The sequence below is a fragment of the Coffea arabica genome, chromosome 7e (assembly GCF_036785885.1).
Source record: "Coffea arabica cultivar ET-39 chromosome 7e, Coffea Arabica ET-39 HiFi, whole genome shotgun sequence".
In the NCBI taxonomy this organism is placed as follows: domain Eukaryota; kingdom Viridiplantae; phylum Streptophyta; class Magnoliopsida; order Gentianales; family Rubiaceae; genus Coffea; species Coffea arabica.
The window spans coordinates 29,915,578-29,943,024 of NC_092323.1; the positions used below are offsets into that span (position 1 = coordinate 29,915,578).

The 27,447-nt window shown below is 37.3% G+C and overlaps 1 protein-coding gene, 1 long non-coding RNA gene and 1 pseudogene across 2 annotated transcripts; all 3 read left to right on the plus strand.

Moving 5' to 3' along the window:
* Positions 1-8,225: 8,225 nt before the first annotated feature.
* LOC113700798 (dolichol-phosphate mannosyltransferase subunit 1-like) lies at positions 8,226-11,262 on the plus strand. Its single transcript, XM_027221241.1, has 7 exons — positions 8,226-8,309; positions 9,050-9,117; positions 9,336-9,435; positions 10,458-10,483; positions 10,572-10,736; positions 10,818-10,932; positions 11,158-11,262. Exons 1-7 carry the CDS (start codon positions 8,226-8,228, stop codon positions 11,260-11,262), a joined length of 663 nt encoding a protein of 220 aa, XP_027077042.1.
* A 1,296-nt stretch (positions 11,263-12,558) lies between these two features.
* On the plus strand, positions 12,559-19,051 carry LOC113700804 (peptide methionine sulfoxide reductase A5-like; annotated as a pseudogene).
* A 6,133-nt stretch (positions 19,052-25,184) lies between these two features.
* LOC113700797 (uncharacterized) lies at positions 25,185-25,738 on the plus strand. Its single transcript, XR_011818449.1, has 2 exons — positions 25,185-25,286; positions 25,590-25,738. It is a non-coding gene; the product is annotated as an uncharacterized lncRNA (long non-coding RNA).
* Positions 25,739-27,447: the final 1,709 nt, after the last annotated feature.

Here is a 27,447-nt window from a genome sequence, read left to right on the forward strand (position 1 = left end):
TTGGTGACGCACTTGTCCAGAGGCTTGGTGCTCAGTCAAGCGTTCTAGGACATTAGTGATTCGATTAATTGCGGTGGCCACTTGGTCTTGATTGACCTCAGGTTCCCTATCACCACCCTCCTCGGGATGTTGTCTAGTTGGTCTCCCACGTCCCCTACCTATCACTTGTCGATCCATGACCTAGTTATGCCTATTATTGAGAAATAAGGCAATTAGGCGAGAATATTATTTGTTATTGGTTTTCTCTTTTTAAATAAAATCAACATCAAAATTGAGAAGAAGAAGAATAAAATGCTTAATATATATTCCACGTGAGAGTCATACGATAACGGGTTGGGACACTTTCCAAAAGTAAGGCACATGAGTTTAACAAAAATACATACAAATAATCCCTTAAACAAAAAATTAGGGATGTGGTGCCTCAAAAGTAAGTCATCCAACTAGACAAAATTTGATGACCTAACAAATGTCCCCCTTTCTATCCCTACATATCCCGTACTATCAAGTTAGACCTAACCTAACCCTCAGCAGGGCTTCCAGGAGCAACGTCCTCCTCCGGATCCTCTTCCGGGTCCTCCTCCGGATCCTCCTCCGGGTCCTCCTCGCCACTCGCATGAGCATTACCCTGAAGAATACTCGTGGCCTCATCCATCATCATAGTGGCGTCAGCCCTAATACCAACACTCCTATCTCGTATCCCCTCAGCTAATCGAGTCGCCCGAGACCTCTGTCGCTCAATCTCCACACGAGCAGCCTTCAACCTAGCATGCTCAGCCGCTAGCCACATCTCTAAGTCGGCTATACGGTCGAACTGGGTGTCAACCATGATGCTCAACTCCTTAGTATCCTGGGTCAAGGTATGATTAGCGTCCCACAGCTGGCGGTGCTCATCGTCCCACAGCTGGCGGCGCTCATCTTCCAAAGATAGCACTAACTCATTAGGGTAAGCGTATGTAGCTCTACACTGGCATCGAGGATACCTATCAGCTGGTGTATACCTCACACGAGCTCCTCCGCCTCGTGGCCTATATGAGATAGATCTAAGCGGCTCTACGTGTCCATTAGTCACTCTATCACCATTAGCATGTCCATTTCCGTTTTTCATACCTGCCAAAGAATCAAAACCCAAAGGTTAAAACTTAAATAGCTAACTGGTTCAGATATCACTTAAGACATATCTAATGGCTTTATTTCTTACTTCTAGAAAGGATTAGGGTTTCTAACATATCTAATATGTCTTTCATATAACTTTTCTAACCTAGGCTCTGATACCACCTGTGGTGACCCCACTTCCCCCTAAGGCGAACCAGAGGGCTGGCGGGCCGTCTGCCTAGATCTCTCCAGGACTCACGCAAGAAATCTAGCCCAAATCCTTCCGAAGTATAGCCTAAGCTATTACAATATTGATCCACCAAAATAGACCAATAACCAAGACCACATTAACTTCAAAGATAACAGCACTTTAAGATAGCGACTCGTCGATTCTTAAATACTTTACGCATTACAAACCACGGAATAAAGTCAAACAATCCCATTTAACAAATTCATACAAGCCAAATACATTCTTACAAGCCAAGTAACAAAATCAGGGTTTGCACTTTTCCAGCTTCAAGTGGCAACCCAAAACAAAGCTACACTATTTAATTCGAATTACATTCATAACAAGTAAAGTAGATTTTTGATCTTTCTCACATGCCAAGACCTGTCAAGAAAAACAAAATAACGTGGGGTGAGCTAAAGCTCAGTGGTGCCCCAAAACATGCAATCACATAAAACAAATAGCGAGCATTAACTTCAACTAAAGTAAGCAATTAGGAAAGCGTTTAACATCACAAGAAAGGATACAGGGCTCTCAGGAGCCATTTTCCCCACGAGCTTGATCAAAATTTTCCGTAGTCGACCCTCCGTCAACTTTCACTACCTAAGGTCCGTGTAGATCTTTTTTATTTTTCTTAACTCCAACCACCAATCTTACCCCTGTACCGGGCCCGCACGCCAAACATGAAAGTGGTAATACTCGAGTATACCATAGACTGGTCGAGGAATTCACTCAATGACGTTACGTCCAACACTTATAGACTGGTCGAGGGATTCACCCAACGACTTTACGTCCAACACTTATAGACTGGTCGACGGATTCACCCAACGACTTTACGTCCAACACTTATAGCAAGCGCAAGCTAAATATTCACGAAAACACTTCAAACAAGTCACCACTCGAAAGGCTAGTGTGATAAGTACACACTGCTCACTTCGATGGATCAGCAATCATTTTCCAATTATCGCATATCGTGTCACGAAAGCACTTTAACCAAATAAGCATAGAACAAGCAGGGACACTCACCAAGAGTGAAGCTCAAAAGTCAAGCTGGGAATCAAAGTCCACGTCCTCGCTACCCTAGAAAACCAAGTTTTTAAAACTATAAGTTTTACTATACAAGTTCTTGGTTTATATATATATAAGAGATTATCTAGTATATAACTAGTTGTATTTTCTCGAGATAACTTGACGTTTTTCTTGGAGTTAAGATTAGCAAAGGTGATCAAATGTTTCATATAGTTTCCTAAAAAAAATACTTTTCTTTCTAGAGGTGCAACTAGAATTACTTTACTTCAAGTAAGTTTTCTTGCCGAACAAGTTTTCTACGCTTTTTAGTTAAAGTTATTAAAATCTAGTGTTTTTAACAATTTTCCTCTAAACAACTGGCCAGGAATAATTTCACGAAAAACTTAAAGTTTAGAAGTTAATACAATTATTTCCTAAAAGTAATAAAACTAGTTTAAGCAAAGAAAAGAAATAACTAGTTGGCAAGGTTTTAAAAATCCCGACACCCGAATTTTTAACACTATCGTACTATACTCAAATTCTATAGCTTGATATTAAGATAAAATATTTCAATAAAGCTTGATAAAAAATACTCAAATTTAACAAGGCCAAAACGGCTTTCACGATTCCAACTCATTTGCACTTTGAATTCCAAGTCACCAATATAGAAAAATCACAAACCAAACATCGATTTCACTAGGGTTTCATCAATCATTAGCCCTAGGTCTCAACGAATTCAATTCCAAACAAATTCAATAAAGGAAGTCCAAGGTATCACAACAAATCCAAATTGCAAACCATGTACCTTCCAAGTACAATTCAGCCAATTACTTGAACAAATTTCCCAAAATTAAACCCTTGCAAAAATTACTCAAATGGCCAAGAGCTTCATCAATCATTAGCTCTTGGCATCAAACAAATATTTCTTGTAACCAGTCAACTAGAAATTTAACTCGAACATAGAAGATAAGTCATGGCTAGCTTACACACAACTAACTCTAGAATTTCAAAATTTTCCTTTCTTGTTTCGATAGTCAAGAAAAATTCCAGCAAATGTTAATTCTAGATATCCATTAACTCCATCTTTTACTTGCTAGAAACACTAAACATATGGCTTATAATCTGTCCAAGCCAAGCTGAAGTAATTAATACACAAATCCAGCAAATAAACTCACCAAGAGTCCCAACCAATTAGGCCAGCAACCTTGAACAATATCCAGCCATATAACAATTTAAATATAGAACTTTGTCCATAATTTTCTTCAAGTTTTACTTCAACTAAACATGCAAAAGGGGATTAGTAAGCTACAACCTAGTCTTAAACGTCCAATACAAAAATCTTAGCTAAATTCAAAGGAAAACTAGCCAAGTGCTCAACTCTTTTCTCTCGGCCATGCTGGAAAATATTTTTCTTCAATAATTGCTTCAGTTCATGTTTGAAACTTTCATGCATGTCCAATCTAAGTTAATATACCATATATATTACCATTTAACAAAATAATTCAAGACCAAAATTCATAAAAATAGTTGGAAACTTCACCATTTCCTTCATACGGCCAACCTGGAAAAAAAATTCCAGCAACTCTCCTCTCACTGTCTCACCCAAAATTTCAACTTTCCCCTTAATCTCTTCAACTAAACTTCACTTAACCCATAGAGCTAACAAATTACATGCATTACCATACATAAACTTCCATTTTACTGGAATCACAAGCTGCAAGACAAACATGTAATCTCTCGGTTCCTTATCCTAGGTCCAGCTTCCATATTTTTTTCTTATCAAAATTCCCTTTAGCCAAATATTATTACTCATGGCTAAAAACCAACATGCAGCCCGCAAAACAGCTACATGCATAACCAAATAAACAGCTATCTAACAAATTTGATAAAAAACCAGGTTCGGATGCCATAAAAAAAAAACCACCATCTAATCAAAAAGTCATCCAAATTCTCTCGGTTGACATGCATGCAACCAGATCTTGTTTTTTTTTTTTTTTTTTTTGTATTCCTTAAATTTTCTTACTTTCTCACAGCTAATTAACTTCATGCAAGGCATAGTCATCCAGTTTTTTAGTTAGCTAAATACACAATTAAACTCAAATTACCACCAATTGGCCAATTAAAACTGTAATATCCAGCCCAAGCTCTCGGCAAACCCAAATTCATTCAAAACTAGATTTCTTGTACTTAATTCTTCATCCAACTACACAACTCTCACATGCATGCCCTTAAACAGCTTCATCAACCAATAAACAACTAGTCTAAGTCCAGAACTTACCTCAGTTTGAAGCTCAACACACACAACTTAGCAGCTACAATATTTCTTTCCTCTCGGCTTTGCTCACGCACGCGAGGATGGTTGGTCTGAGTTCAGTGGTTGCAGCTGTGGTGGTTGTGATTGAATTGATCACGGCTGGTTGAGGGTGAAGAATGAAATGGCAGCTCTCGGTGGTGATGATCAGCAGCTCACACGACTTCCACTTGCTCTCTCTCTCTCACTCCAGAACGGAAAGGTTGCAGCACTCGCGCGGCTTCCTTTCTTTTCTTTCCTCTCGACTTGCAGAGTACGGAATGCAACTCCCTCTCTCGCACTTCGTCGATGATAACAAGGCAAAGGAAATGTTGTTGTGAGTTGAGGTGGTGGAAGGGAAATGAGTTATGGATGAGAAAGGTGGAGTGTTTGAGAGGATAAAAGGAAATGCAGTCCAGCAGAGAATGGAAATGTTCTGATTTGAAGAGTGGCCAATGGAGCTCGGATGGTTGCATGGTAATTTTTTCGAAATTGTGGAGGGCCAATTTGGTCTTTTCACATTTCATCCAAATTTCCACTCAAGTCCTCAATCCTACTCTAATTCCAAAATTTACCCCGAATGTAATTTGAATGCCTACTAGTATACTCGTCTCGCAAAAATTAAACTATCGAGATTCAACGTCCTAAATATAATTATAAGGTTTTTTTTTTGACCTAAGTCATTTCCGTCTTAATTCTAGGATTCCGTTAACACCTGACGTTATTAACACTTAAAATTAGCTATTGAAATTCAAGGAATTAATATTAAAGCAATAAAATACTCTACATCATGAAATATTAATTTAACTTAGCAAGATTCAAGTAACTTAATATTTGTACAATTAACTTATTTATATATAAAAATTATGGTCACATACTTATTTAAAAACCAACAATAGTAACGATTATTAAGAGTCTAAAATGCAAATGCAATATGTATATATTATTATTATTATTATTTTTTTCAAGGTTCTCACAATTATCGCCCTGAGCTACTCCTTCATTCCCTCCTTCGCAGCCACTGCCGTCGCCTCCCATTCCACTCAGTTCTAATCACTACTCAACTAAACCCATCCTCTCTGTCTAAATCCTCCTAAAATTTTACCCAACCCGTAAATCCTCCTAAAATTTTACCCGACCCAGAATCCCAGATCGAGCTGATATCTTCGTCGGCACTTACTGATGTCTTCGTCTTTGTTTTCCTTGTGCGCTTAAATTGTTTGATAATTAGGAAGGAACGACTCTGTCTCTGTTTCTGGTTGAATGAATAGTTATTTGATTAGCAAACTTAGAATACTGATAAGTGCCTAAATTAATACGAAACTTTATACCGACAAGAATTTGCAGCTTGATTTCATGGTGTTAAATGAATTGTGTGCCAGTGCCACATATTTTATGCAAATCGAAGAGTGTCTTGTCACGCATGAGTCAAAGTGAAAATTTTTCAAAAAAGCCTGATAATTACGCAAAATACTAGAAAAATATCAATTTATTTCAAGCTATTCAAAGAATTAAAAAAAGAAACTATTTTTTTTCACCAACTCTTCTCTCATTTTACGAATATAGCGTGAAAGAAAAATGGAATATTGGATGCCAAAGCTGAAGAAATTATTGCTCTCTAAGTTAACAATTCGACATGATCCAAAAAACAATGAGTAAGCTAGTAACATTAAAAGAGTATATCTATAAGAGAATTCTGCTATATTTCAATCAAGCCTAAATACAATTTATGGGGCTTAAACCATGTAGCGTGATCATATGATTCATATGGGATAAAATTGTTTTCTTTCTGGATAGTGATATGTGGTTAATTTGTTTTCCTTGTGCATATAAGATGTTTGTGAAAAAGCCTTAATGAAAATGTAAATACGAGAGCCTAATGGAACACGAATTCTTTCCATGTCCTATGATATCATTTATAAGCAGTTCCAACAACCATGGCTTTGTTTTTCCCTCATTTTGCTGATTTTCTCTTTTATGTTTTCCATTGATCTTTGCCTTTTGTTATTTCTGGATTTTAACTGTTCAAGGTATTTTTGGTTAGTGTTTGGGAATTCTTCCTCTCTCCTGTTAGTTCTCAAAAATGCTTGGACATACGAGGAGAGTTTTACTTTTCGTATAGGCTTGCTTTTGATTTTTTTTTTTTGCTTCATGTACTAGGCTTCTGAATTTGTTGAATACAAGAATAAATGTAACTTGACTTGTTATGCTTTATTTTCATCTTGATAGCTATATAATTTTATTTAACATTATTTACAATTGTATTATTGTAAATGAATATTTATGTTAAGTTGATTTTATTTTGCTCGCGGGGGACCGCGAGGGAAACGGGGCAGGGGGCAAGGGGCGGGGGATGGGACGGGGGAGGGGAAAGGATCCCCCGCCCCATTGCCATCACTAATTGTCAATGACCACTAGGTTAGCTTCAAGGGTCAAACTCATAACCAAATGGATAAAAACCAGGCCCAAATAACCCGCCCAGTTCATTAACACAGGTAACAAAGGATTGACTTTCATGTTCCCACGAGGGTATCACTCGTTCATCAATAGTTGCTTTCTCGGTTTTTCGAAAGAAACAAAAGAAGAGAGAACTTCTCTCGTTAATATTATCAAACTCCAATTCAAAGCCCTAAACACAATAATTGTCTTCTCAAAGTGTTGGCCATTTGCGCATAATTCAAGCTTCCAAACCATATAAAGTTGCCGTCTTTAAGGTTAGATCGTTTCTGATTTTCAGCTCAAGTTGTTAAACTGATTGAATTTCCCAGCTTTTCATTACGCTTCTTCAGTTAGTTTAGATGGAGAGCTGAATTTGTATGGGAATCCCTGTATAATCGTTAGTGACTATTGTATACATTCTGGGTACCTTATGTTAGAGCCATTCCTTCAAACAGTCTCATGTAGTTACAGCAACTACCAACTTGTATCGAAAAGTTTTGGATATATTCTTGGACATCAGTGGTATTTTACTGCTCTTACTCAGCATGAAATATGTAATTTACTTGAATTAATTGAAATTGAACTTGAAAAGATGGGCTTCCTTCATATTATACTAAAAGAAGAAATTTTTTTTTCAATCAGATCGGTCCTGTTATTCTGTCAAATTTTAAGAATTTTTTAGAGCTATTGCTCACTGATCAGGAATTAGGATAGTTATACTGCTTTTGGAAATTCAGCTGACACAAAATGGAATTGAAGAGGCATAATTACAAGTAGAAGAATGAGCTAAATGAAAATCTTATGCAGTAGAAAAACATGCATTTTGAAGATGTACCAAATTTGTTTTGCTATCCAATTTGGTTGATGGAATCAAGTACCTAAGTGGAGTAAGCTGCTGAGAAGAACACATGAGCACGATCTTTTCCAGCTCAGTCTGAGACAAGTGAATTGTTGGGTATAGCTCTTTAACGTATTAGAGGGTTGAATTATCACAAACAAAAAAAACTAATAGGATGGAACTTTAGTTTGAATTGAAATACTAACAGCTGTTATCTACAACTTGCATTAGCTGTAAGTGTTTTACTTTTTGCCTTCCGTCTCTCTCTTTAACCAAGTTCAATAAAAATTTGCATTTTCTAGGGGTCGGAGGGATTTTGATGCAGACAGAATATGGGCAATGAGCAAAAGGAGAATAGCAATAAGTATAGTATAATCATCCCCACCTACAATGAGCGCCTCAACATTGTTCTCCTTGTTTATCTCATCTTCAAGCATCTGCCATACCCTCTCTCTCTCTCTCTCTCTCTCTCGCTCTCTCTCTCTCTCGTTACCAAGTTATCCATGATGATGCATGTTCTCCTTTTTCTTTTCTGTGAATATATGTATAAAACAGATGATGCATGTTCCTTTTCCTCTGCTTTGTTTGTCTAGTGGCTTCTTTCATTGCACTTTTGGCTTTTACACTTATATTCTGTGAATTTTTCATTTCACGTTCTAAATCTTTTTGTTGCATGCATCAAAAGGTTTATTTATGTTTATTTGAATGAAGTGTTTTTGGTGATCTTACAGCTTATTACTTGGTCATCACAATCATCTATCAACTGCTGAAATAATTATCTCCATGTTACACAGGAACACTTCTTCACTTTTTTTTTATTATTATTAGTATTATTATTGTTATAGCATTATTTTATTATTATTATTATTATTATTTGTGCTTTTTGTGTGTGATTGACTGACAATTTGGAAAGAAGTGTTTCTGGGTATTTGATTTAGATATCATGCGAAATATCAAAATCTTAGCTTCAGAATTGTTTGAAAATTGATAAGCAATGCACACAGTGGCACATATTTTATATGGTTACTTTTTTCTCTCAATCATGATTGGTAATTGGTAACTAAGTGTACTTTTTCTTATACATATGTCTAGGATAAGCTGATTAAAACTGATTTGCTGTGAAAAAGTTTGCGTCTTTGTCCACTCAAACTTCTAGATGATTAGCCGTGAGCATATTCAGCTCTATAGTTGTGAGTGGGTGTGGGAACCATTAGGTGTAAGAAGGTGAAGCTTTGGACTTGCAACTGAATATGTGAATAACATGGACCAAATTGTTGTATGAAATTAACTATTTAAGATTGTGCTTCATAGGTTTTAGTTTGGCATTAGATGATAGATATTACTTAATAAAGATGTGAAAAACAGTAACACTAAAACAATGACAAACAACATTCTCTTCATGATCTATACTTGTATCTGACAATTGGTCCTTGCCTGGCTAGGAATGTCAATTTTGAGATTATTGTTGTGGATGATGGAAGTCCAGATGGGACTCAAAATTTTGTTAAACAACTGCAATCTGTCTATGGAAAGGATCACATTGTAAGTCCTCTTTGGCATTAATTTGCAATGTTTTTGATGCTTTGCCAATGCTTATCTCTTTGAAAGGTCTACTTATGTAAGGCTATCTACTAATCCAGCTGTTGAGGGCTAGACCTTAGAAGCTTGGTTTAGGTATGTCTTTGGCTGGCCTTGGTTTAAGTTTTTGAAGTAGCAAAAGGGATCATTAATTTGGTTAAGTTTCAGGTACAGCTTACATCCATGGCCTGAAGCATGCCTCCAGGAATTTTGTGGTCATTATGGATGCTGATTTATCACACCATGCAAGTGCACTCCTACTCATTAGAATGATGAGGATGACGCTCTATCAAACCCTCCTCCCCCCCAACCAAAACCAAAAAAAAAAAAAAAAAACCCAAAAGCCGCCACTGAAAACAAAAAAAAATATTCCTCACCCCAATTTTTGTGCCTCCAAAAAGAAAAAGAGGAAGGGAGGGGAAAAAAAGGAAACACATTTTTTTCCTCGCTTTCTTAGGATTTGGCGTGAACAAGGGGGGAAAGCTGCTTATTCTGGGGTTGAGCTTGAGGTTGGTGGAAGATTACGAAATGATTGGGAGATCTGAAGTGTATTTCCATTTCTAATATACTTTTGGTGAGCTGTCTCTTTTACAGTGCATTTAGTAATCATAATAGTTTTAGCTGCTTTGATACTGGTCTTTTACCTTGGGTGTAAGTTTGATAAGTTAAGAAGATCATATGCAGCAGTGTTTAACAAACTGGAAAACTGAGTTCTAACAGAAAGTTATTTTGTTGAATTAGGGCCTTTGAGCACAGTAAGACTACATGGGTCAATTTTTAGTTTTTGTATTGCATCGCTTTTGGATTAAATGTGTGAGTGCTTGAGGTTTTCTGCAGGCATGTGTTTTATCTATTTTTTTTGCTTCCGCTCGAATTATTATTGATGTTCATTTAGCCTATATATTAGCGGAACTATTATTGGTGTTCATTTAGCTTATATGTTACTTCACTTGTTATCTAATGCATCTCTTTTTCTTACTTTACAGCGAAAATATCTTCCAAACTTCATCAGGTAAGAACCTTTCAACTCAAGTATTAGAATTTTATTTAATTTTACCAAGTTTTAGAAGTATATTAGCTGAATATGTTTTGATGTTTAGGAAGCAGATGGAGACAGGTGCAGATATAGTTACTGGAACACGATATGTCAAAGGAGGTGGTGTGCATGGTTGGAATCTCATGCGCAAATTGACAAGCAGGGGAGCAAATGTCCTTGCGCAGACACTCCTTTGGCCTGGTGTATTAGACCTAACTGGATCTTTCCGGTAAACCAATATACCAAATGCTGTTGTTGCTTCTGCCTAAGCTTCCACTTCCTTAGCCAATAACTGTTATTTTGCCTAAAGGCTTTATAGGAAATCCGTGCTTCAAGATGTTATAAGCTCATGCGTGAGTAAAGGATATGTTTTTCAGATGGAGATGATTGTTCGTGCTACACGAAAAGGTTACAACATTGCTGAGGTACTTTTGTTGCTTATCATTTGGTCTTTTAGGTTTATTGGGTTGATTATCTTCTTCTTGGCAAATATCTATAGCTTCTAACTACATATGACATTTAGTCATTCGGTTTTAAGATCTCTGATGAACTATTTCTTCTTAGTTTTGGCTCTTTCGTTGGTTTGCATCTCCTCTTTGTGTTTTATTGTGTTAATGGAGATATTTGAATTCGATTTTATGTCTTCACAGGTTCCAATTACTTTTGTCGATAGAGTGTATGGGAGTTCAAAGCTTGGAGGATCTGAAATAGTTGAGTATTTGAAAGGTCTTGTATACCTTCTCCTCACAACTTAAAACAAGGATGAGAACAACTGTGCCTAGTAACTTCATGGTTCCTCGAAACCAACCATTTTTGGATAGTTTAAAGCCAATGATGATTCACATAACCAACTCAAGGAGACTGATGAGGGAGCAACACCAAATTGGTCTTTTCGATTTAGTTCCTTTTTTTTTTTTGATACCAACAGTTAACATTTACTGTACTTTTTTGTAGGCCAAAACTAAATGTGGCTTGATTACTTTGATTGTAGGCATCTAATTTTTCTGGGTTTTGTTTGAATAAGTAAAGTGTGTATCAACATTGAGAACAACTATGATTCCAATATATTTATGTGATCTTTTCTATTTGTTTCTTGTTTGTGATGTAGTTCAGTCTAGGTACTCTAGGGGGGGCTTAGCAAATTCAAGACAATAATATGTTAACAGTCTAGGCGAATTTTTGTTCAAAAACAAAAACTTATTTAAATGTGTTTGAATAGTGGTTTATTTGTAAAATTATATTGATTGCATTATAAGCACATTTTGTACATCAAAAAAGTATTATAATATTTTTTTAAAAAAATATTGTGCCAAACAATACCCTATCCAAGCATAGGAATTATTTCTTTGGTCCTACTCTTAAAGGAATTTACTTGAAATTTGTGGACAAATGAAATTCAACACAAGGAGGGATCTACATTTACTTTACATCAATCAAAAAAAAAATTTCAAAAAAAACCAGGGGTGTCTAAACAAGCTCTATTGTACTAATTCGTAACCGGAGCCTAAGAAATCCTCTTTTGATGGAAAGCAGATATCATCATTCTCCCCAACTTTTTGGGTGGGTGAATTAGTAATTTTCTCTTGAACATAAAAAACAGAGGAAAAAAATACTACTGGAAAACCATGAATTATTCGTGCATTAACTGGAGAAATATATCGTTTGGATTGACATGTTTTTCAAAAACAAGTTTTTCAAATACAATGCTACAGTAATATACAATAACTCAAAAAGCATCTCATCCATACAATATATCAAATACTTCAAAAAAAATTTATAGTAAAAATTTTTCATATACACTGCTACAGTAAAGTTTTTCAAAAACACCCCAAAAACAGCTAATCCAAACGGAGCTGTTTGATAATATATTTATAATGAGATTATATGAGATAATATATTTACAATGGACATGCGGATTCAAATCGGATTGACCCGATCACAGCCAGATGAATTTTGGAGAAACCGGACTCGACTTCGTCGAGCATTATAATGAAATTCCAGCGGCCCAACCGGATCATTCTGGCCGTCGGCATCATTCAACTCCGAGCCCAATGAAGGTGGCCACGCGCCTTACGTGCTATTTACCCATAATCATTGTATTGGCAGCAGATTTATGTGTGGGCATTAGATTCTCCGCCCGGATATCGGAGAGTTCAATTACAGACACAGCCAATCAACAGCAGCTACCAACAGCGGTTTTTGCTCTAGAAGCTTCTGGAGATCAGAGGCGGTGTTTGGCTGCTTGGATGGGGTTGTGCGTACGACTGTTGGCTATGCCGGTGGATCGAAAGCCAATCCCGAGTATCGGAGCTTAGGTGATCACGCTGAATCTGTTCAGGTCACCTCCTACGTTCCTTCTTTCTGCAGCCTATTGATTTACATTTTATTACTGGTTTAAGTCTTTTGGTTTTGCTAATTGGTAAAAGGTTGGACAATTAGATCTTGTTTGAAATTTGAGGACTTGTCAAGATTTTGTTTTTAGTTGTTTATGGCTAATTCTCAAACTCGGTTGTTGTGCCTGAGAAGGCTCTAATGTTGATTGATTGAAGATAAGTACCGGGGATGTTCTTTTTTTGTGATTAACAAAATTAGTTGGGAGAGGAAAATGGTGAATATTGATTGTTCCTATGAACTATCGTTACTCTAGGCAGATCATGGAGAATTAGTCAACTACTTTTATTGCCAATGAGTCTTAATGAAGCAAAACTAGGAAGTATTTCCTATGTTTTGCGGGATATGGGGAATACAAGTGTAAAGATCTTGAATTGTTTTTAGCTAGTCTATGCAACTTAGTTTTTGACTGTCATCGTTCTGTTTGCGTCGAAAAGGCCTTGGAGATTCTGTAACATGACCGTGCATGAGGTTATTGCTAATGGACTTGCAACAATAGGTTTCAGTCATCCCATCAACTTTGCACTGGTTACCTTTCAGCTGGATTTCTTTAGTTGTCCACCAACACTGAGTGAGAGTGGAAGAGTGGTACTTCGTTTTGTGAACTAAATGCTTGTAACAAACCTATTGTTGCAGTTTAATTTGTTATGAAGTCATCACTCATTTGATTTGGGTTCTTGACATAGTTAGCTGTTTTGAGCGCTTGAAACAGATCATTATTATAGTCTTCTGTGGGGCTAATGTAATGTTTATCCTACCAAGAGTTTTGCTTGTGACCTGAATTAGCCGAAAGGTGGAAAACCATTTGCCTAATCTAATCTATGATAGCTTCAATAGCATAAAAGACATCCAAATTAAAAGTTTAGAAATATGAAAGTTTATGAACACATTGACATAACATGCTAGTCTCACTACAGAGAAAAATGGAAATGTACTCCCAAGTCAGATACTATTGCAATTACCAACTACCAAAATATGCTCTTTAGTAGACATTCAATTATTTCTACACTTGTTTTCTATATTGAAATCGATTCTGTGCAGATTGAATATGATCCTAAGGGAATTACTTTTAAACAACTTTTGGAGGTCTTCTGGACCAGCCACGATTCTAGGCAGGTGTTTGGGCAAGGTCCTGATGTGGGTAACCAGTACAAGTACTGTTGATAACCTGGATTGAAGTTGTATTTTCTATGTCAAAATGCTGGCTTTCTATGACGCCCCCACTTCTCCCAAGGGCGAACCCAAGGGTATCTGTGGGACGCCAGCCCAACTCTCGCCAGGACTCGGTACAAATTCAATTCAAATTTAAGAATAACCAATCAGTACTAAAAGTTGAAAATATAAAGGAAGCTCAATTCCTTAATAATCGTTCAAGTCTTACATTATAAGTTACCAAAATATCTTACAATCCCAAAATATACAGTTTCCAAAAGTTGACTAAATGAATACATTCAAAATTCTAATAAAAAGGCCATCAAGTCGACCTCTCCATAATTCCTTCCATTTCAGCTCCTGTTAAAGAAAGCAAGTCTAACGGGGTGAGCGGATGCTCGTGAGGCCAAGAAAACATGCAAGACAAGTAATTCAATAATAATAGCACTTACACAATAGTGAAAGCTATAACATTCAAGGAATTTCACAATTCATAATAAACACCCTTGAGTAGGATGCAGAAGCTCTCCGGAGCTAATGATTTCTTACTTTGCCCAAATTCAATTTTAATACCTTCCCATGACGACACCCCGTTCCCCGGGTAGGTAATTGAGTTCGTAGCCCTTCACGTATTCCATGTATATTTCTAAGACGACTCGAGAGGTACCTCCCACCCAAAACGGTGTGGTACTTACTATCGTTCAGTTTATAGTTCTGAGACGATTCTAGAGGTACCTCCCACCAAATCGGTGTGGTACTTACTATCGTCCAGAGGTCGATGAGATATCGCTCCAATCGACTTAGAATGCTTTAGGGTTCTGAGACGATTCGAGAGATACCTCCCACCCGGATCGGTCTGGTACTTGCTATCGTTCAGAGGTCTAGGGTACTGAGACGATTCGACAGGTACCTCCCACCCGGTACTTACAATCGTTCTGTTAATAGGTCTGAGACGATTCGAGAGGTACCTCCCACCAAATCGGTGTGGTACTTGCTATCGTTTAGAGGTCGATGAGACATCGCTCCAATCGACTTATGCAGCCATAGCATATTTTCCAATCAGGTCAAGTCATGTCAGGTTAAGCAAGTTAGGTCAGGTCAAGTAAGTCAAGTCAGGTCAAGCAAGTCAGGTCAGGTCAAGCAAGTCAAGTTAGGTCAAACAAGTCAGGTCAAACATGAGTCATTTATTTCAAATGAGAACGAATGTGATAAAGTACACACTCGACTCGACAAGTTTACGTATCATGTATAACACTTGTACAACTAAATCTCAATCACATGAGCATTTAACACATACTTGACACTTACCAAATAAACAAAGAAGAAATGTCACTTGACGTTCAGGCGTCCACCGTGGAATCCTCTTGAAAGTCCTCGTGCGAGCCTGAGCAATTAATAGTGAACTATCATTTATATACCCGAATTATCACGAATGGTTGTACGCTTGTACAATCCAAGAAAATCTCACGAAAGCGAGCCTAAATTACTCGCGAATCAAGGCTCAAAAGTGGGGTTTTTAAAGCACAAGAGAAATCAAGTTTTCATCTTTGAAATCAAGTGTAAAACGTTCAAGTGATATCGAGGGAAAAAAAGAGAATTTGAAAAACTTCATTTCCTTAACTTTCGAAAATTTCAGTTTTGATACGAGATCTTTGAAAAATCGTATCTCATTCATTACAAGTCCAAAATTGGAAAACTTGGTACCGTTGGAAACTTCTTCCAAAGTGGTAAAAGTTCCTAGAATACACTTTTCCATGATTCCAAATGGAAGGCATTCGAAAGTTGGCCCAAAGTGGCTGTTTTGGACCATTAAGATAGTTTTGGGTTGATCTTCGGCAAAGTTTGGAAATTCACATAATGCGAACTAGTCTCTAAAATTTGGAACTCAATTAGAGTTACAATCAAAGTTTAAAACACAACAGGCAGAACAAGAATCAGAGTTTTGAGTATCGAGAGACATCAGTCCAAAGTTGATCACATTTCGCAAACTGTTCAGTCATTTTTCAGATTCAAATACTATCTTGAAAATATCATTTGGCCATCAATTTGGCATTAGAAATACACCAAAATTGGTACACTAAATCTTCCATGTGTGAACAATATTTCTACCAAGTTTCATGCAAAAATTCCCACGGGAAGGCAGAATGAGATTTGAAGGTAATGAACATAGCAATTTAAAGGTAATGAACATCACAATTTTCGAAATATAACTCCCCAAATGAGATTTGACCATTCGGCAAAGAGAAAAGGAAAAGTTTTCCAGATTTGAAAAGCAGAATTTGGGACATCTGTTGGGCATCGAGGAGGACTTGGAATGCCACCAAATTTGGCAATATTATATTACCATATGAGAAATATTCCTCTGTCAATTTTCATGGAAAAATACGCGCGGCAAGTTGGTTAACCAGATCACCAAGATTTCCAAATTTCCAAGGCAAATCTGCCTTGGACATGAGTTTTCCGTTTTCAAAACATTTGGCCAACAAAAATGTCTCAAACATGGTCTTTTGTATGTAGGTAATGTATAAGAAACATCCAAGATGCATTTGGTAGATGACTAACACCAAGAATTTCGAAACAACAAGTTCCAATCAAGATTTAGACATTTACTAGCCAAAAAGAGGGTTTCAAATTATTGAGTCAGTTTTGAACTTTGGTCACAACTCACTCAATTCAACTTGAAATTGAGCGTGGTTAGTGGTGTTGAAAACTAGATTCGTAAATCTACAATTTATTAGAAGAAATCGTTTTCAAAATATATCCACAGCTAGCTCATATTTGAGCACCAATTCGCTGCTCAAAACAGAGCTCCCAGTGTAGATGCGAAACAGGACAGTCATGTTCAAACGATTGGTATGGACTACTCAGGTGGAACCAGAACGTGCATTTATACCGTTGGAAAGCTGGAAATGTCTAGTTTCCATTGCCACGAACAGAACTCAATTTCGACATCGGAGCAAAAAGTTATAGCCAAAACAAAAGTACTGCCAGAGCAGTTACGGGAAAATTTCCAGTTTTTGCTGATTTCCGAAAACACATAATTTGGCCAACCAAACCATGAAATTTTTTGATGAAACTTTCTACACAACCCACACAACATGTATACATCATAAACAAGTAATTAGAACCACAAAAAAAATTGCTCTAAGGCCACGGTATGTACAGGGGCAGAAATGGAAAAATATTCCCTCATCACTTCCTTTGAATTTTCATCCACAATATCACTCATTTCTACTAATTCAAGCACTAATCCAATATTATTAACATCAAAACTCACAAAATCAGTCCATCAAGCCAAAGTGGGAGTTCATAGAGCCCACTCACCAAATTTCTAACAATTTAAAGCTACCCATGAGAATCCAAGAGCTCATGAGTGTAATATAACTTCTATAAACTAAGATTTTTGAGGTTGATCGTTCATTACCTCTTTGGATGAGCAAGACAGAAATTTTCGGCCTCTTGAAGCTCGAAACCATGGAAAGCAAGCTCTCTTCCTAGCTAATGTTGTTCACCAAGTGTTTAGCAAGTTGTACGTAAAATTTGAGATGATTTGAGCAAGAATTGTGATGTGAAATGAAGAGAATTGTTGGTCTTTTTCTTCCATGGAGTGCACGGCTGCTAAGAGGAAGAAAGGAAGAGTTTTGATCTGGTGTGATGCTTCCATGAGAAGCTTAAGAATGTGTGGCCAAAATTGCTCCAAAAGTCAACCAAGGATAGTGCGCGTACGCGCGCGTTTCGTGCTCGATTTCTCTCGAGTTTGTTTCACTTGTGCTCTAAACCTCTAATACACTTTCATTCATATGATTATTATTCACTCTTAAGGGTCTAAAAATAAGGATCTAAAATCCCTCAATTAATCGCGCGGGTAAAAACGCGTAGTACCGATTTGTGCACGATAAAGTGAAATCTCTAAGAATTTCTTATAACGATGGTATAATTAACTAACACTTGAGCACTTAATCATAAAAATACCTATTTTAAGACTAATGTACAAGTCTCCAGTTTTTCAAGTTTATTGTATCCTCAAATCTATTATTAACTCCAATCGCGTATTCACTATTCTCACTTAGCGAGCTTTCAAAAATTAAATTTCGAAACAAATCATTTTAAAAATATATGCAAGTCATAATTCCATGTAATTGGGTCTAAAAAGATTGAAATAAAATATTCAGAGTAAACGGACAATTAAATATTTAAATAAGCTAGTAATAAGAATTTAAAATAAGTAAATTTTTGTGAGTCCTCACATTTTCTTGGTTGAAAGTTGAAACTTTCCAAGCAGATCCATCGTTTTCACAAATGGAACTGAAGAGTCAAGATTGGCTTCTGTTGTGACACCCCAACTTTTAAGATGCTATTGTTTTACGGTTTCTTTCGTTCATTTTATTTTAAAACATTATTTTGTTTCAGGGAAGATACTAAAGTTATTTCTTTGGGTTTGATTTAAAACCTTATTTTGTTTTAAAAGACTAGAAACCCTAAAATTTTAATCAAAAACCCTAGTTTACTTGTGACTATGTTTAAATCCCTCATATTTGACTCAAAACCCTAATTTTATTCTATGGAATTGTAAAATTCATCACATTTTTCTTAAAATTCCTTTTATTTAGAAATTATTCATTTATTATGGCCCTACTACTCAAGCACCCTACAACAAGTGCAAATGAACCTAGAAAGTAGGGTTTCACTTTTCGTTTTCAAGATTGGAGCAAATTAGGGTTTTCGCGATTTTTCGCCGGATGAATTTTCGATACGGAGAGGGGATCAAATTTGGTGATTAAAAGTGACTTTTAAGTGAGAAATAATATGTGATTAGGAGCAATGATATAAGGTTAGTGAATAGGACGTAAAAACCCTAGTACGTGTGTTTTTAAGAAAAACGGCGCGAATCGACGTGTACCGTGTACTACCGATTGAACCCATCACTTGACCACCACTTTCTTACCACATGAGCTCATTAATACTTGAGCAAAATATCTTCTTATTTTCCAGCTAGCTTGACTGAATTTTAAGGCTAAAAATGGCAAGGAAAAGAAAGAGAAAAATGAAAGGTGGTGGTGGCGACAAGTGTCGCCACCTAAGGGTTTCTTGACCAAGACAATTGTCCAACCTTCTTATCCCCCAAATTGCTCCATACTCCTTCATTTTTCTGCTGAAGAGCTGAGAGAGAGAGAGGGAAAGAACAAGAGAAAAACTTCTTCATTTCTTCTTGAATCTAGCAACCAAGGGAGGAAACAAAGAAACTAAACCGATTAAAGGCACCCTTGAGTGTTTATTTAGTGAGCTATTGGTGAAATTTTGAAGGGGAAAGCTAGGGTTGCTCTTGGTAGACACTAAGCAAGGTAAGGATGATGATTTCCCCAAATTTTACTCTTAATCTTGTTTAAATTAGCTTAGCTTCTCAATATTGTGATGAATGACGGTTATTATCATGTTTTGGGTAGTTTTCCCTTTTGTTACATGAATTAGGGTTTGATGGCTTGCTGTCTATACTTGATGTATGATTGATATATGTTGTACCCAAGGTTATATAGGGGGTTTTGGTAGCAAGTGTAGCAAGAAATTAAGAAAACTATCATTGAAACCAAAAGATTTCAGATTTCTGGAAATTTTCACCCTATTCTGTCCGTTTTTTTTACACCATGTTAGAGGCCGAATTGGGCTTGGCATAAAACATGAAAGTTGTATAGAATGGTATTTTATAGGTGCCTACAAAAGTTCAGCTCAATCGGAGCAACATAGCCTGTGAAAAGATGGAAATACCCTCGCTGTTCTAGGTTACATTCCAGAGTTCCGCGTGGACAGTTTAGTCTATTTGGTTGTGTTTATTCACTATAATCCGTTGGGATTTAGCTATTTTCCAAAACATGAAAGTTTTAGTATTCTGTCTTAGATTTTAAACGCCTCCAAGAACACCTTAATCGGACCTTGGTAACCTGAGATATGACCATTCCAGTGCAGTGCGGTTAATTAGCCGACTAGTTGGATTTTGGTTCTGTAAATTGGGAATTTGACTAGGTTGCATTGGAAACTGTGTGAGGCCCCAGTCAAGTTGAAATTAGGGTTATTCATTATTCGGTGTGGTGAAATTAGGGTTCTAGGGCTAAGGAGAAAACCCTAATCTTGGTTAAGATTGAAAACCCTAGTTTATGTATGTATTATTATTCGTAGGTTCGAGCTATAATTTATATTCGGTGTTCTAGTGTGTGTTTTGGCATACGTAAGTTTAGGATTTGTTTTAGTTTACAAAGGTTTAGCAAGTTTGATATGGTTAGCAAACTCTAGATTAGCAAACCTCTAGTGTTACAATTTATTAGAAAGCTTAAGTGGGGTTTACAAACCCTAATTTTGCCAAAGTTATAAAAGTTGTTGTTTGATTGTGTTTTTATGGAGAAAGTATGTTTAAGTATAGGTGATTAAAATAAGAAAGTGATTAGTGAAGTAATTAAGTGTGATTACATGTTTTAGACTAGAGTAAGTTATCATTTATGGAGTTAATTGAAAGAGTTTAAAATGTTTGAGGGCAAGAGTTGAACAAAAACTAAGTTGAAGGTGGAAGGGCTTGAGAGCAAATTGGGAACTTTTATGTGATTGGTGGAAAGAGAAATATCTTCTCTTGTCTTTGACTAGCTTATATATACCTTAGACTTGTAAGATTATCATAAGAAAAACAAAACAAATAAGAAAGAAAGAGAGAGAGAGAGTGCCGACCAAGGAGGAAAGAAAAGAAAGGAAATTGCCTTCAAAATTCTGCAATTTATAGCTTCCATCTTGCCTTTGGAGCTTGAGGGAACAACTTAGGAACTTGATTGTTGAAGTTTGATCATCTACCAAACCTATTTGAAGGTAAATCATCTTCTTTGAAAGTTAAAATTTTGGGGTTTCTAATCTTTAAGCTATGAAAGTGATGTATTTTGTTGTGATTATGGATTTGTATGGTGGAATTGATGTTTATATTGAAGTTTCATGGTTTAATTATGATGATGATGTTGCTGAAATTTTGATTAAGCTTATGAAAGAATTAGGGTTTCATGCTAAATAAGTTAATTAGCTTTAATTTTGTGCTATGAAGATTGTAGTGGTTGTGTTTGATGATTGGTTTCTTTGGGTTGATGAGTTGGTGGTACAAAAACTGATTTGGGTTAAGAAACCCTAGGCTTTCTTAGGTTAGTTTAGCTTGGCTAATGTTTAGTTAGTTAGGGTTTGGTTAGTTGGGTGTTAGATCAAGTTCCTTAGTGCAAATGAAGTTAGGTTAGGGATTATGGTTCGTGTTTGGTAATTTTGTTGTAAAATAAGGAGAGAATTTCGGACCATTAATAGACTTTTTAGAAGCTGGTATATGTGTGTTTCATTGGTAGGAATTTTGTTGGAAACTTGTATAAGAACCATAGAAACGGACCGTGCGGTTACGGCGCGCAAAAAAACCGGCAAATCTGGAAAACTTGGGCAGTTCAGCATCCGAACTTTGGCTTCATTTTTCTTGATGTTACGTATGGATTCAGAAGTTCCTCAAAACATGAAAGTTGTAACCTCATAAGTTCTGAATATGCCTGTAAAATGTCAGATTAAAAGGATTAGTGTATCCTGAATTATAGACAAAACACTCATGCCTGTTTTGAACATTGGTTTGTGCTGCGTTGTGAAGTCAGCCTCTGACCGTGCAATTTTCTGTTTTGATTCCGTATGATCTGGGTGTCAACTCCTTCATAAGAAATGTAGATCTTGGTTTTTTCTTCAAAACGGTATAAAGTACGTCGAAATCCGAGTTCCGTAGCTCCTGTTATGACCAAAACAAGATCGATCGTCAGAACTGCCTTGAATCTGGACAGTTCTGACGGGTACTTTGACACTCAACTTTCGTTTTGTTCTGAATGGATTCAGGTCTTGGCCAAAACATCAAAGTTTTATCCTTATGTCTCAGCTTTCTAATGCCTTTGGAATTTCCTGATTTGGATTTGTGAGCTGGAGTTATGGTCCAGCAAACATACCCTGTTCGTCACTCTAGAGTGCGAATTCCTGGAACGGTTTTCTGTACTTTCGACCTATGTCCGTTTAGATTCGGATTGAGGTGTCTTCATGAAAACTGTAACCCTTCCTCTTAGCTTCACAACGGTACATCATGTACCTTGATCCGACACTCGTAGCTTCAATTAGGCTCAAAACAGTTTTGACGGCAAAGCGATTAGGTTACCATTTCCATTTCCGTATGCCGTTTCCGCACTCGTATGTGCCGATTTTGCCGTTTTGCTTGTTTTAGGCATATTAGTAGCTGTTTATGATATTATGTGACGTAATCTTCTATTTCAGATGGTGGTGAGCTAGGTGGAGCCGGTGGGGCCTACTAGCTACTCCTCGCGGCACAAATTTCGAACTTTTGTTCTTTTGTTCGTTGAGTAAGTATTCAGGCCGCTCTTATGTGTTAGTTGCTTATGTGTTTCGATATGTATGAAAAGGGTACCTAGGCGAGGGTGTACTTTATCGCACTCGACCTAAACCCTAATTTACGCACATATTTGTACATGGCATATGTATATGAATCATTTTGGAACTAAACCCCTTGAGCTTGTGGCTCGGGGTGACTTTTGAGTAAATTTTGTGAAGTTTGTGAGTTTGGGGCCCGATCTCATGACCTAGATGGACTATTCGAGCCGGTTAGGGCTTGATCGAAGTCAGTCCAACCTGATTTGAGGTCACCAAGTTTGTGAATCCGGTTCACCGATTATGTGGACCAAGTTGTGAACCGAGCTTGTGAACCAAGCTCAATTTCGTTCGCTCGAGCAAGTTTGTGAGGTGTCTGGCCAGAGAGGGTGATAAGGTGTACGGTGGGAGTACAAGTGAAGTTCTACGGACCATTATTTGTGGTCGACGGAGTGTCGGCAGGAGGTCACACATGGCAAACGATCTGGCTTTGGAGCCACCTGTATCCTTATTATGTGATGTTACTTTTCTGCTTTTGCTTTACTCTTACTATGTAACTGTTGTCACGTGAAATTTACGCTTTTGCCCCTGTTTACTTACTAAGCATATAGCTTACCCCTTTCCTTTTGTTTTCCTTAGCAGGGGCTGACGCGGGGACTTTTGGCACATACACTAGTATGGTTAGGTTTGCTTGTAATAGTTGGACAATTAGGATGTTTGTTTTTGTTGTGGTGGTTTGTATAAGGACCCTCCTTAGGGTGTACTCTTTGGTTTTGGTTATAATTATAAGGATGTAATAGTATGAGCAGGTACTTTTGAAGAATGTAATTAGAACACTTTTGGGGATTGTATATATTGTATAGAGTGCTCTTTCGATTTATCTAGTTTTATTACTTTAGGTTTTGAGTCCTGGCGCGAGCTAGGCAGGCGGCCCGCCGATACCCTTGGGTTCGCCCTTGGGAGAAGTGGGGTCGTCACAAACTGGACTAAGTGATCTTCATGAAAATTGTAGCCCTGTGTCTTAGCTTCGAAACGGTATAAGTTGCGCCTCAATCCAATAAGCGTAGCCTCGGATGTGTTATTTCCGCAACCACGCGTCAAATCTGTCTTTTGCTAGGTTACATTTCCGCACTTGTTATCACTTTGATTTTTGTTCTTATGTTGTTATGAGCCTATGGAATGGCTATTGAAATGGAATTGTGTTATGGATAACTTTGGGTTGGATTGAGTAAAATATTGAAGCCATAAATGGCTGGAAAATGGGTAAACACAAGGGGCATGCCGCCGAATTTTCACGAGAAAGATAAACTAGTCTTCGGAGTCCTAGTTTTATATTTTGTAAATTTAACTTGGATACACTGAAAAATGGATTGGGTTATCTTCATGGAAGTTGTAACCTTTTGTCTAAGGTTCGAGACACTATCTAGTACATTTTGATCCGATAACCCTAGCTCCCGTTATGGACAAGATCGTGTAACCGTTTTGATTATTTTGACCGTTTTCAACTGTATTCGATCGTTTCAGTTGTAAATTGCTGTTGTATGGCCGTTTCACTCATGTGTGTATATAATCTGCCCATACAGATCTTAAGGCTTTTGACAGTGACGCTCAAGCTTCGTGAATTGTATCATTTTCGTGCCAAGTTGTATCAAGTGAGTAATTGGGTGGTTATTGATGTGAAATTGTTAAAGTGCTTTGTACATATTAAATGGGTTTGTAGGCGAGGGTGTACTTTATCTCACTCGACCTAAGCCCATCCTTTATTTTGATTTTCCATGTGAGAATACATGCTTTATGTTGAGTATCACCCTCTTGCTGTGTGCTGAGGAAGGGAATTACATGACTTGAGTATCACCCTTTTGCTGTGTGCTGATAGGGGTGATCTCGTGACTTGAATTAAACCCCATTTGTTGTGTGCTATTTGGGGTAAGTATATTGTTGTGCACTTGTTGAGAGATACCATCTATTGAGAGATCGGATATCTCAGGGCTTGGTTCCAGCCCGGTTCCAAGGGTTAGACGAACTATTCGAGCCAGCCGGGGCTTGGTCAAAGATAGTTCCATGCTAAACTTGGGATTTAGTTTCTTGTTATAGCTTTGATGAAAGCTAAGTTACTTTATTTCGCTCGAGCTGCTGTGTGCTGTTGACTGGCCAGCGGGGGTTGATAAGGTGAACGGGGAACGTTTAAGTGGAGTCTACGGACCATGAGTACTTGGTTGACGGAGTGTCAACAGGTGTTCAAGTTCGGGGAATTGAACTGGCTTTGGAGCCACCCGTATCCTACACTTGTGATGTTACTTTTCTGTTTTTGATGTGAAATATCCTGATTTACTTGTTTAATTATGTGAGTTTTATTTTTTTTCCCCCTGATTGCTCACTAAGCATATAGCTTACCCCATTCCATTTGTTTTCCTTAGCAGGGGGCCGACGCGGGGAATCGCTCGGGAAGGTGTTTAGTGTTTTGATTTTAGATGAGTGAGCTTGTACTTGTTATAAGTTAACTGGCAAGATGTATATAGTTGTTGTGGTGGTTATAATTATCAACTTTTCTAGGGTTTACTTTCTGCTACTCGTGGTATGTATGATTTGATGTATATTTGAGATTTATATTGAAATTTGTTTGAGGTTTGTAGTGAGGGAGTGAGTCCCGACGAGAGCTGGGCAGGCGACTCGCCGAACCCTGGGGTACGCCCTTGGGGGAGGTGGGGCCGTCACATCTGTAAGTAAAGAAAGAGAGCAGACAAGGTCAAAGAGTGGCATTGTAACCACTCAAATTCAGCAACTGGGAACATTCTATCCTGCAGGGCCTGATCATCAGGTTAGTATCTTTCATCAACTTGTATAAATCACAAAAAGCAAAATTGGTGTTACAAGTACAGGTTTTTCCTTTGTTTTGTTCCTATTCGGAACGGATAGGAGGGAGTCACTGTAGCCACTTGTAGATTCTGAAAGAGGTGGTCCAGCAGAATTTACGAGTGCAGAAGGATGACCTCTGCTTAGTTTTCTTTAGAAGTTAAAACCTTTATCTTATTCCTGGCTTCTGCGATATTCTTACTAGGCACATTTTGCACTTATAAGAATGAAAGGAACAATAATGAAAATTTTAACTTGTGATCTTCAGAAATTTGAGCTGAAACGGAATCCATTTCTTCTTCAACTAATGGGAAACTTGCCTGAAGAAGAGCTGGAAAAATCAAGTCTGGCAGCCAAATTAAATGGTTATGCAGCAGAGCTTTGTCCGCCAAGATTGCAAAAACGTATTCATGCAAAGATCAATGACATCCTAAGAAAAGCTTGGCCCATCCTCAGAGAAGTTTAGGAAGAGATATTTTTGGTGGTGAACTTAAAGATCCTGGGAGGCATATATTTTCGGAGGAAAATTTATTCAATTTCGTTCAGCTGCCCGCGACATTTTTTTTGTTAAATTATACCGCTAATTTAGTTATTCCTTGGAAGATCTAACAATTCCTTGAGAGAGATTGAGCATTATGACAAATTTTGGATTTCACGACATTTTTCCTCAAAATTGGAGCGACTGATTTTTTGTTTTTTGGTACAATATTTTATCTGCTTTGTAAAGGATATTATAGTCTAATTAGTTAATTCGTTTAAGGATATTATAATTTTTCTATCGTGGATACACACTGTTACGGGTACCATGCTGGCTACTGGCACTAGGCCATTAATAGTGTGGATGTGCAAAAATAATAAAATTTTATCCTTTACTTTTGGGTACCATCAATTATTATTATTTTTTAATATCTCATAGTCAGATTAAAGCATTTTCACTTGTATTGAAGATTATTTAGAAAACAACAGTAACGAAGAAAATACTTAATTCTAGAAAGCTGAAATGTAAATGAAAAATAAAAGGTGCTGTTGCTGAAATTCTAATTGTAGTAATTCGTAGGACAAATTTAACGACAAAAAATCAGTTTTTACTTGTTGCATCGCATGCTCTTCGACATTTTTTGTTTTCCAACTCTTGCCACAAAAAAAAATGAATAAAAATAAAAGCATTTGGGCAGTGTAACAGGCTAGTTGAAAAAGCCCATGTACACCAGAGGGCGCACGCACACACGTAGCCCAAGGCCTGCGAGTGACCAATTTCGTTTAGGCTAATTTCTTAGAATATTCGTATATAAAAAACATCCGCCAAATGAAGCTCTGACACACTTTATTTCTCATTCTACACCTGCCGTGTTGACTCAACACGGCAGCAAAAATGAATTTCCCATCCACAGTCAGACAACATAAAATTCAGTAGGGGTCTCAGTCCTAGCTGTGCTGACTGTGCACGGCTCCCTGACGCGGATGTCAGCCACAGCCGTGCACAGTCAGCACGGCTGGGGCTGACACTTCTAACCCCCTTGCAGCAGCTGTCGGCTGACTTCGGGAAAAAAAAAGGCTAGGGGTTTGGTTTTTAAAGTTTTGTTGCTTCTAGTGTGGAAAGTAGAGTGAACTCTCCTCCGTAGGCAGATGAAGTATTAACTCAATTGGGACCCAATTGAAATAAGGCAATCGGCTGTGGCTGTAGGGTTGGCTTAACAAACCTGGCCTTGATGATGGATGGAGCCCGGAAATGCTGAGTGAATTAATGACTTTCTTGCGTCAAAACCTGAGTTTTGTTATTACTGACAAAGTGCTTAACATACTAGTCGGGTTTTCATAATTACGATCCCAAGCTTAACATGCCATGTTGGTACCAACTGGATTATGGTTATGAAATTGGGTTCTTGTTAATTATTATTACAAGAAATATTTATAATTGGAAAAGATTCATTTCTTGCATAATGAATAATAAATATTTTTAAGAAAAATCGTTTAAAATATTTTTTACATTTCGTTAAACGAATTTTTTCATCTTTTACTTTTAAAATATTAACTTTATATATCTTACAAATTCAAATTCACAATTTTTGGCCCCAACCTAAGTTTCAACCACTTTTTAGTCTAAATTATTACATGACCCATATGTA